The 12,049-nt window shown below is 34.6% G+C and overlaps 3 protein-coding genes across 4 annotated transcripts; all 3 read right to left on the reverse strand.

The window, feature by feature from the left end:
- Positions 1–472: 472 nt before the first annotated feature.
- Positions 473–964, reverse strand: LOC132062859 (ethylene-responsive transcription factor ERF096-like). The gene is made up of 2 exons (XM_059455338.1): positions 642–964; positions 473–566 (listed from the first exon to the last, which is right to left on the reverse strand). Exons 1-2 carry the CDS (start codon positions 962–964, stop codon positions 473–475), a joined length of 417 nt encoding a protein of 138 aa, XP_059311321.1.
- A 5,617-nt stretch (positions 965–6,581) lies between these two features.
- Positions 6,582–9,414, reverse strand: LOC132069321 (uncharacterized). Of its 2 annotated transcripts, none has more exons than XM_059462709.1 (2): positions 7,264–9,414; positions 6,582–6,937 (listed from the first exon to the last, which is right to left on the reverse strand). In XM_059462709.1, exons 1-2 carry the CDS (start codon positions 7,688–7,690, stop codon positions 6,903–6,905), a joined length of 462 nt encoding a protein of 153 aa, XP_059318692.1. In that variant the 5' UTR covers positions 7,691–9,414; the 3' UTR covers positions 6,582–6,902. Both variants share the same exon structure in this region; 1 of them encodes a protein (XP_059318692.1).
- A 7-nt stretch (positions 9,415–9,421) lies between these two features.
- Positions 9,422–9,847, reverse strand: LOC132062875 (ethylene-responsive transcription factor ERF096-like). The gene has a single exon (XM_059455354.1). The coding sequence runs from the start codon at positions 9,845–9,847 to the stop codon at positions 9,422–9,424; it is 426 nt and encodes a 141-aa protein (XP_059311337.1).
- Between the last annotated feature and the right edge of the window lie 2,202 nt (positions 9,848–12,049).

Genomic DNA, 12,049 nt, shown 5'->3' on the forward strand with positions numbered 1-12,049 from the left:
CTTTCATGTCAAATTTCAAAGTCAACTAGAATAGAACCGTGGAAAGTCAGAGACTATACATTCCCTTTTCTTTTCCATAGGATTGTTTCAAGCGCAATTTACGAATAAACATTAAGCTTTTTCTTACACTATCAATTTATTTTAACTACTTATAACATGTAATTTTATTTAGGTCTATTTTTATATCATGTGAATAAATTCTTACACTGTTAATATACTTAAATCAGTTGTACTAAGTAGTTCATTTTATTTTTCAGGTTACTAATCTTATTTTTTATGAACACTTTACATATCTTTTAGGTAACATAATCTACACAAATTAAACTTGAAACATAAAGAAAAGCGAAAATTCCATTTGACAGGTGAGAAAGGTATACTGTGTCTCAAGAAATGACAGCAATCTTCTTCTTAAACATGCATATATAAGCAAACGTAGATAACCAACAAAACACACATTCATTCTGGTAGCTAGCTACTTAAAACGGGTAGTGTCATCATGAGATTCCAGTCCAAGAAGCTCCTCCAACAATTTGTCATCCAAGTACTCAAATTCAATCACCTCTTTCCCTTCATGTGGTTTATATGCATCTCTGTTGTTATCCACATTATAATTGTAATTAAATGTTGAGGATAAGGTTGATAATGAGGATGACGATGATGAAGATGACGATATTAGACATGAAGAAGATGATGATGAAGGACATGAAGAGGAGAAAAATGGATATTCATGGGGGAAGTTAAGAACTGCAAAACGACCTCTCATTCCAAAGGCTGCTTTATCATAAGCTCTTGCAGCTTCTTCTGCAGTGATATAAGTTCCCAACCACACCCTAACCCCATGCCTATTGGAATCTCTTATCTCCGCCGCGTATTTCCCTGACGGCCGCCTTCTCACTCCTCTGTATCTAACTTGTTCTCCTCCATTTATCTCCTCCTTAGTGCTGCTGGAGTTCTCTTCGTCCATTAATTAACTTAGACCTTTTCTTTTCAATGATTTTGGAAACTATATTAGTAGTAGTATTATAAAAGGCAAACAGTAGTGTTTACAGTTAATATGCTAGCGGCTATTTATAGTGGAAGGGACCTCGTACAAGAACTATTCAAGATTATTGCTATCTTAGTACGTGATGGATGGCTCTAAGGGGCCTTTTCAAGTTATTTATTTTTAATATATATTCCTCTTCAGATGGCTATTAGTAAAAGTCAACTTTTGGGATGCTAGATTAATTGTACGTAATTGGTAATTTATAAGCCTGCTTATTTAATTCATGAGCAGCCCTTCTTTTCTACTGTTTCTTTTGACAATATTCTATATTCTATATCTACATGTTAATTAATATTCCCTTTATTTCAATTTATGTGAACCTATTTCCTTATTAGTCCATGCCAAAAAGAATGACATCTTTCTATATTTGAAAACACTTTACCTTTATGCAATGATTTACAGTCACAAAAAATAAATGTGACTTATTTAGGACCACAAGTTTAAAAGTCTTCTCTTATTTCTTAAACTCCGTGCCCAGTCAAATGGGTTCACATAAATTGAAACAGAAGGAGTATATCATAAAGTGATTATTAGTTAATTAATTAGAATCTATGAAGATGCTAATAGATTACTACTAGATACAGAGATGCATGGATCCGGCTCCTCTCCATTTCTCTTCTCTCCATTTTGCCCAAGTTCTAGCTTAGATTGGAGACACATGTCATAATTCTAAATCAACGGCTGAGATTTAATTAACTAATACAAGCACTAACCATAGTTAGAAATTAGAATAATTAATTACTTACCTATATAATTTGAATCTCACAATTCTAGATCTACATTATATCTTTCCTAAATATATTAAAAACTTTTCTTTTTTCCTTATTTCCTCTACGTAAAAAAATATTAAACGGTATAGTTAACCGAATATTTTCCACCTTATACAGTATCCTATTTAAAGCATTTACGAGTTAGAATGGTTCTAAAAAAAAGTGGACATACAGTAATCATCCTAACTGAAAATTATTTTTGGACGGATTGTACAAAATATAAAGGGTAATTCACTAGATAGAAAATTACTCCTTTGTGCAAATAACGATGGAAAATTTATAAATATTCTTTTTTATTTTTTAAATGTTAAAAGTTGATTCAATTTGGTCTTACTCTTCCCACTAAGCTAATGATGTCGATTTCTCTCATATTTGATAGGAATGTAAAGAAGAATTAGGTAAAAAAAAAAAAAAAAGTATAGAACTAGTAGTTTAGTACCTCTACAAAAATAAAAATAAAACCAGTTAAAAAACGGAACTAGTAATAAAGTAGGAAAAGAAAGAAAAAGAATTAAATATATTTATGAATGAGATAACGTTTTAACTTGAATTGTGGGATTGCCAAAAACTTTTAGAGTAAATAAAGGAAATATATGTTATTCTAATCATGGTTAAGATTTTACTTTGGGCAATTAAATCCTAACCTTTAATTTTTTACTATGACATGTGTCTCTCATCTAAGTAGGAACTTGGGGAAAATGGAGAGGAGCCCCATACGAGATGCATGGTACTCCGCCGTGAAAAGTCCATAGGGATGACGATCAGGTTGTCATGTTGATTACGTACTCATTAATTAGAGGCTTATAAGGATTAATTTAATATATAGTGGTGAAAACAGAAAATAGTATTAGCATAGGTAGATCCCCCTAAAAGATTCTTAAAGTTAATATAGAGTTGTATTAGATTTGGTTGGTGTGCAAGTGGCTTGATATTTAGCATGTGTTAGTCCTACTTAAGTGAAAACGATGAGATCATGCGCACCAATATGTAAGCATAGTCTGTATTCATAGAATCACATAAATCCTGTCTTTAGAGTGACTGAAAACACAAAACCAAACCAATCCAATCTAACTGCAGTAATTAAATAGATCAATGCGTATTTGCTGGATTTGATTGTTTCCAAATGCTTTATCACACTTATCACATCAACCTGCTGGTCTTAAATATCTTGGAGGAATATTGATTTTCTGGTCAGGTAATTATGTTGAAAATTTCAAAATCCTTAATCCACCGTCACACGAATCAGTATGTTCAAGTCATAATGCACCATAAATATTCATATTATAGCTTGGTTATGATTATTGTATTTACAATGACAGTGTTAAAAGCTTTTACACAATCATCATATACTTTTAATTTCTTATTTCTTATAAGAGGTAATCTACCTTGTTTGTAGGTTATCAATCACTTTTTGAATAATTCCGTGTAATTATTTTTCAAGCATCTGAGTGTAAAGTGTATTTTACATTATTTTTAGTGTATAATAGTTAAACCGTAAAAAGAGATGTACGTCTACCTGTAGTGGATAACTTAATAAAGTCGCAATTTTCACAAAAGCTAAAGACGTCAAGATCATTAAAGGATTTGAATTTCTTGAGTCAATAGACCTTTTGACTTCTTCTATGTTTCAAAACAAAAATTTCAAAGTCAAAACAAACAGAATCGTAACCGTAAAGAGTCAAAGAGTACATTCCTTGTTGTTTGCTGAAGAATTCAGAGATTGACAGAATTAGAGTAGGAAGAAAAGAACTAACAACATTCAAGAACACAAGAAAAGGGAGAAGAAGGAAAGAGAAGATAGTAGTTTTAGAGAGAAGATATATTCACTTCTTTTATTGATTATTGTAAAAGATGATTTTCAATCTAATGTACAATCATGTATATATACAAGTAATTAATGAAGTTACTAAGCTCACTCATTAATCTGCTAACTACTTGTTTATTTGTCTAAGCTAGTAACTAACTTTGGGACTTCATAACTAACTTTTGAGTCTTCCAGTAATTGCATCTTGGTCCCTGTGTTTCCACTTCACTTACTTTGACCCTTCTTCACTTACTTTGACACTCCCCCTCAAGCTAGGATCTGTGGCCACTATGAAGATGTTTAGCAGTCCTAGTTTGGAACATAGGTGTTGATGTTGGAGTCTAGTTAAGCCTTTTGTAGGAATGTCAACGGGTTGGTTAGCAGTGTTGATGTATTCAGTCTTCACCATACCTTCTTTGGATTTTTTCCTTAATGAAGTGTAGGTCTATCTCAATATGCTTTGTTCTCTCATGGAACACAGGATTTGCTGCAATTTGAATAGCAGATTTGCTGTCTGTGTAGACTGTGATTGGAACATTAATCTTGATTCCAATTTCTTTCAGCATCCCAAGTATCCATGTTAGTTCTGCAACTGTCACTGCTAGACTTCTGTATTCAGACTCAGCAGAACTCCTGGATATGGTTGATTGTTTCTTTAACTTCCATGAGATGAGTGACTCTCCAAGCTTTGATTAAATAGCATGTGACTGATTTCTTTGTATGTGGGCCTGCAGCCCAGTCAACATCACAATATGTTGAGATAGTTTCCTGTGACTTACTAGATAAAAGGATCCTTTGACCAGGCTGTCTCTTGATGTATCTGACTATTCTAAGTGCAACATCATAGTGAGATTTCTTTGGTTGTTGTAAAAACTGACTGAGTGTCTGTACACTATAGGCAATATCTGGTCTAGTGACTGTGAGATAGAGAAGTTTTCCTATCAATCTTTGATAAGAGTTGATATCTTGGATAGCCTGATCATCTGGATTCTGTTTTTCTAGCATATGATCATCATACTCCTTTGTGGTGAGTTTTGTACTGCAGTCAATGGGAGTGTTGATTGGTTTTGCTTTAAGCAAGTCCTAGTTCTGAAATCAGTTTTAATGCATACTTTCTCTGATGCATTAGAATTCCTTTGCTTGACCTTGCAAATTCAATCCCTAGGAAATATTTTAATTCTCCCAAGTCTTTCATCTTGAATGCCAGTTGTAGTGCTTGTTTTGTTTCCTCTATCTGTGTCATGTGATCACCAGTGATTAACATATCATCTACATACACTAGTACTAATGCCATTCCTTTGTCTGTATGTTTTATGAACAAGGAATGATCATATTGGCTCTGTGTAAATTGCAGTTGGAGTAGTGCTTTTGTTAGCTTAAAGTTCCATTGCCTTAGAGCTTGTTTAAGTCCATACAAGGATTTAACTAGCCTGCACACTCTATGCTCCCCCTGGCTTGTGAATCCTTGTGGTAGTTGCATGTAAATTTCATCATGCAAGTCACCTTGTAAAAAGGCATTATAGACATCCATTTGGTGTATGCACCAGTTTCTAGCAGCTGCTATAGATAGGACTAACCTTACTGTCACCATTTTAACCACAGGAGAGAATGTTTCTTGGTAGTCTATACCTTCCTGTTGACTGTACCCCTTTGCTACAAGTCTAGCCTTCAGTCTTTTAATCTCACCCGAGGCTTTGTACTTTATCTTATAAATCCACTTACAGCCTATAGGGGTCTTTCCCGGTGGTAAGTTGACAATTTCCCATGTATTGTTGTTTTGAAGTAAAGAAATTTCTGCCTGCATTGCCTCAACCCACCTAGGATCTTTAAAGGCTTCTATGTAGTTTTTAGGTTCAGTCACATCTGAGAAAGCAGTTAGAAATGCTTTATATTTTGAAGCTATAGAGTCATAAGAGATGTAGTTGGCTATGGAGTTTTTAGCAGTTGGATTTGGTGTAATGAAATCCTTCATCCATATTGGGGGTTGTTTTGACCTTCCTGATTTTCTAGATGGGGCTTGTATTGGGACAATGAGCTGATTTTGTGGTTCAGTATTGCCACAAGGTATTGTAGGAACTTGATTCTGAGTTTCAGGTATAATATTAGGATTTGGTGTTTGAGGTTGAGGGACTTCTGAGATATGAGGTGAATCAGACACTGAAATGACCTGGTGTTGGAGGTTTTCAGGTGGATCACCTTGAATTTGATCAGATGGTTCAACATAGTTTGGGAGATTTTGATTTATAGGTTCTTCATTCGGTTCATAGGTCATATCATGTAGGAAAAAAGGAGTTTCTGAAGTGTTCCATTTGAAGGGAAATTCAGTTTTTTCTAAAGCTCACATCTCTATTTACACAGAATACCTTGTTCTTTATATCATACAATATATACCCCTTTTGCACTACTGAGTATCCCATCATCACACAAGTTCTTGTTCTTGACTGCAGTTTATCAGAAACTGTCATGTCTTTGGCATAACACAAGCATCCTAATACTTTGAAGTGAGATAATGAAGGTTTTCTGTTGTACAACTTCTCATTGGGAGTCATGCCAATAACAGATGTAGGAAGTCTGTTTATTATATACACAGCTGCTTGAACACACAGACCCCAGAACTTGAGTGGGATATTTGCTTGAAACCTGACTGCTCTGGTTATTTCAAGTATGTGTTTATGCTTCCTTTCAGCCACCCCATTCTGCTGTGGTGTATAAGTACATGACCTTTGGTGTATAATACCTAACTTTGAAAAGAGATTGTTGCACACTTCATTTACAAATTCTGTACCATTGTCACTTCTTACCATTTTAACAGTTTTGTTGAATTGGTTTTTGACATAGTTTAAGAAAAACTGTAAAACCCCACACACATCTGATTTCATCTTGAGTAAGTAACTCCAAGTCATTCTTGTAAAATCATCTACTATTGTCAGAAAGAACTTGTTTCCATCATAAGTTTGAACTTTATATGGCCCCCATACATCTGTTAGAATGAGATCAAAACTGTCTTTACTCTTAATGCAACTAGTAGGAAAAGGCAGTCTCTGTTTGTTTTGCACAAGGACAAACATTACATTTATGAAGTGTATCTATTATTACATCAGACTTAGCAGAAATCAATTTACTCAAGGTACTACTAGAAGTATGTCCAAGTCTCATATGCCACAAGTTTATTTCTTCTTCATTGACTGAGGTATCCTTCTTGGCTGTCAGACTGAGCTTTAGTTGGTTATCAGCTAGTTCAGCATTTGACTTATTCAGCAGTATATACAATCCATCTTGTACTCTACCAATCTCCTTCACCCTCCCATTGTAGAGATCCTGAAATAAACAGAAGTTAGGGTAGAAGGAAGCAGCACAACACAACTCTCTAGTCAACTTTGACACTGACATCAGATTATACTTGAACTGAGGTAAGACAAACACATCCTTAGGTGTACTTCTTTCTGAAACTGTACTTGAACCAGTGTGTGTGACATATGTGGCATCTCCATTAGGTAAGTATACTTTCTTTGGATCAGTAGTTTTTATAACTGTGGCTTTATCCAATAAGTCTATATCAGACACCATATGATTCGTAGCACCAGTATCTATGAACCATTGCTTCAAAATATTTGAAACTAAAAGTGCTTTATGACAACTAATACCTGCAGCATTGGCAGAGGCACTTTGATTCTGAGTTTGGGCCTGGTTTCCAGTTGTTTGATGATGACTCATGTTTGCATTCAGTAGTTGGACTATTTGCTCATACTGTCCTTTTGAGAAGATTGGAGAACCCCCAATCTTTACTTGACTGAGATTACCAGTCAACTTTGTTGATCCACTCCTTACAGCACCATCATATGTCTCATTGAACCTGTGCCCTGGTGTACTGTTTTGTTGATATAGACCCTCAGTATACACATTATATGTAGCATGTTCTCTCCTCTTTGACTTGAAACCAGGTGGATATCCAACCACCCTATAGCAAAATTCTTTGGTATGCCCTTTGAGCTTACAGACTTTACAGTACAGATTAAGGTTTTTCTTGAACTTTTGAGGGCCTGCTTTGGAATACATTCTTTGTAGGGTCATGACTTGTACTACCACTTTGATTATGGCTCAAGCCACTTGGTACTGAACCCAACAACCCTGCAGACCTTGCAGATACACTTTTCTGATTTTCATCACCAGTAATCATAGAGTAAGCTTTGTTCACAGATGGCAGGGGTGACATTAAGAGGATTTGACTTCTTGCTTACATATAATTCTCATTTAAACCCATCAAGAATTGATATAGTTTCTGTATCTGCAGATATTCTACAAAATCTTTGGATTTTTCACAGTTACACCCAGGTGCAGGAACCAAAGACTGAAATTCTACCCACAAATTCTTAAGTCTTGTGTAATATTCAGACACAGTAGAGGAACCTTGACTTAAGGTAGCTATTTCTCTATGTAGGTTATAAGTTCTTGAACCATCTACCATAGCAAACCTTTCTTTTAGGTCCTCCCACACCTCATAAGCAGTCTCAGCATACACCATACCACTCAATATACTACTTGAAACAGTGTTCATTATCCAAGACTGCACAATGACATTCATCTCATCCCATTGATCCCACAACTCCTCTCTATAGTTTTCTCTCTTACAGGAACCATTCACCAAGACAAATTTATTTCTTCCTAGTAAGGCTAGCCTCATTGACTGACTCCATAAAGAATAGTTTTCACCAGTTAATTGAAGAGAAATGAGAGAAATTCCACTTACATCAGAGGATTGAAGGTAAAAAGGGTGGTTGTGATCAAGAATTGCTCCTGATCCATTTGAAACTGATTGAACACCATTGTTGTTGAGTTCATTTGTAGTCTGAGGAATTCCACTCGAAGAGTTTCCATTGGTCTGCACTGGAGTTGTTCCATTCGTTTCAGACATCTTTGACTAGCAGTTTTCAGAACTGATATCGTAATATACTTGATATTCTTGAAAATATATACTCGCAGAACTATGCTTATGAACTGCAGTTTTTGAACAAGAATGCGGAAGCAAGATCGAACAAATGAGTAGTGTACTCACTGCTCTGATACCATGAAGAATTCAGAGATTGACAGAATTAGAGTAGGAAGAAAAGAACTAACAACATTCAAGAACACAAGAAAAGGGAGAAGATAGTAGTTTTAGAGAGAAGATATATTCACTTCTTTTATTGATTATTGTAAAAGATGATTCTCAATCTAATGTACAATCATGTATATATACAAGTAATGAAGTTACTAAGCTCACTCATTAATCTGCTAACTACTCGTTTATTTCTCTAAGCTAGTAACTAACTTTGGGACTTCATAACTAACTTTTGAATCTTCCAGTAATTACACTTTGGTCCCTGTGTTTCCACTTCACTTACTTTGACCCTTCTTCACTTACTTTGACATTTTCCCTGAGGAACATTGCTATAAAAAAAAATGAAAAAGAACAGAAAACATAAATTTGCCATTAAACAGCTGAGAAAAGTACGGCTATGTATCTTTATTAGAATGATCAGCTGGGAATAGCGGCTGATGCAACATAATAGTAATGGATTCATATGAACTGAGGACTTTGACGCGAGACATAAACTTATGTATAAACATCCATTAAAATTGAAATAAACAGTAGACATGAATATATAACTTTAAAAGTACAATGTGTTTAATGCTAAAAATCTTAAAATTAAGTTGAACACATAAAGTTTAAATTCTGAATCCACCAATGACCGGGAGCGACAACGATCTCCTTAAACATGCATATGCAAAAGTAAATAACTCAAGACACCTAATAGCTCATATCTACTTGTACTGGGATTTGTCATATTCGAAACAAAGAAGCTCCTCCAATAACTTATCATCCAAGTACTCAAATTCAATCACTTCTTTTACTTCATGCCCATTGTGAACAGACGAATGGGACGTTGATGATGATGACGAAGATGACAAAGAATATGAACAAGACGAAGAAGAAGAAGAAAGATGGTGAGAGGATAAAGATGGATACTCATGGGGGAAATTGAGAACAGCAAAACGACCTCTCATTTCGAAGGCGGCTTTATCATAAGCTCTTGCAGCTTCTTCTGCAGTAGCATAAGTCCCCAGCCACACCCTTGCTCCGTTTTTGTTAATATCTCTTATCTCCGCCGCGTATTTCCCCCATGGCCTCTTTCTCACTCCTCTGTATTTAATTTCTCCTCCACCTGAATTAGACTTATCTTTATCCATAATGTTTTGAATTATATTTTCAGTAGAAGGTGATGTGAATATGGTGCTATTTATACTGGAGGGGAGTCCTAAAAAAAGCGTTCAAGAATAGGACATATGAATTAAAAATGTTCTCAGGATGAATCTTAGCACGTCATGGCTTAAGGCCTGGCTTCGTTTGTTATTTATTCTTTATAGTATTATTATACTAATGTCTCTTTTTCAGATGGCTATCCAAAGTCAAACTTTAGGGAATTTTGATTGATTGTGTAATTGGTAAGCCATGCTCCAATCAAGACGCGCAGCAGTTTCATTTCTCCTATTTCCTTTATTCCATATTTAAAGCGCAACTACGTTTTACTATACCATATTTAAATGTATTCTCTAATAAATAGTCTATTAATTAGAATCTATAAATGTTTTTTTTTTTTTGTTTCCCACCCGGTGTCTGGCATTCTCATTGGAGCCCGACTATATCCAGATTCGCGTCGCGTAGAGCCCCATCCAAGGGAAAGCACTCCCTACTAAGGATTTTTTCATATCCAGGGCTCGAACTCGAAACCTCTGATTAAGGGAGGAGCAACCCCATCCGCTGCACCACATCCTTTGGTAGTAATCTATAGATGTTAATTAATTAGTCTCTAAGAGGTGATGTCCATAGGGATGACGTCCTTGAGGTGGTCCCGTTAAATACGTACTGAGTTACAGGCTTTTGGGGATTTATTGAGTTTAATTTATTATAAATAGTGGAGAAAACAGAAGTATAAGGATATATTAGTTTGTTTGGCCAAACTTCTAAATTATCTTATTTTGAAAATTGCTTTCTATATGATATTTTGCATAATCAAAACCACGACATTTTGATTATAATTCGTAAGCCATGCTCAAATCAGGACGCAGCCCTTCCTACTCTCCTATTTATTTATTTAAAGCGCAACTATACTTTACTATACCATAGTTAAATATTATCTACAGTAAAAATTCGATTAATTAGAATCTATAGATGCTAACTAATAGATTGCTAGATACCAAGATGGTCCCTGGAGGTGATGTGAGGTGGTCACGTTAAATGCATACTGAGTTAAAGGCTTTTAGGGATTAATTGATTTTGCTTTTAATATATATAGTGGAGAAAACAGAAGTGTAAGGATATAGATAGGTCCCCCTAAATGATTCTTCAAAGGAAGTAGGTTAGATTTGGTGTTACGTTGCTCCAGCAGCCTAGTTTAGTAGTTGTAAATAAGCTTGCTATGGAGCCTTCCTTGAGAGGTTTTGGTTTATGTCTTCCTCTGTGTGTAATTATTTTATTAAATATATAAGGTAGGGATCAATGTCAAACCCCTTATCCCCTCAGTTGTGCATAACCTGGGTGATGGAATTAAGGGCCTATTTGGAAAGCCACCTGGTAATTGGAATTGGTGTGATTACTAGGGTAGTAATTACACAGTAGTGTAATTACAACGATCAGTTTGTTTATCATAACATAATTACAGTATAGTTACAAGCGTGTTGTTTGGTTGCAGAAGTGTAATTACACAGTTAGTTTAATATAAAAATAAAATTTAATAACAAAAATTTAAAATTAATATTTAAAAAATATTTGCCTTTATAAATGATATTAAATTAGTTATTTAATAACACATTGTTCTTGAAAATACATTAATTAATAATCAGATATTTGAAACTAATATTGTAAAAATAATTGATATATATTTTTTAAATTAATAATATTTAATTTTAATTACTTATAAAACTTAAAAGAAGACTTTTTTTTGTGAGAACATCATGGATTGAATGTTTGACAAAAAGATAATATTTATAAATATTATACTCTCTCAATTACACTCAATTCTCACCTAACTGTGTAATTACTTGATCAAACAAACATGTCAAACTGTGTATTTACATTCAATTCAATTACCTGGGTGGCTTTCCAAACAGGCCTTAAGGGGGAATGGGTTAGATTTGGTTGGTACAAGATAAGTGGCTTGTTAATTTTATCATGAGGAATCGTACTTAATTGCAAAGGATATATATTATGAGATCATGCACATTACTGATGATGTAAGGCATCGTCTGAAGATGTGATTACATTACTAATGATGTAAGCATAGTCTGTATTCATAGAATGAGGAAGTCACAGATGTTATGTTGAGCTTAGATATCAATTGGCGTAATACTACTCAATGATTAAATAATTATGTTAATCGATGGGCTGTACTC

The sequence above is a fragment of the Lycium ferocissimum genome, chromosome 1, assembly GCF_029784015.1.
Source record: "Lycium ferocissimum isolate CSIRO_LF1 chromosome 1, AGI_CSIRO_Lferr_CH_V1, whole genome shotgun sequence".
Classification (NCBI taxonomy): Eukaryota; Viridiplantae; Streptophyta; class Magnoliopsida; order Solanales; family Solanaceae; genus Lycium; species Lycium ferocissimum.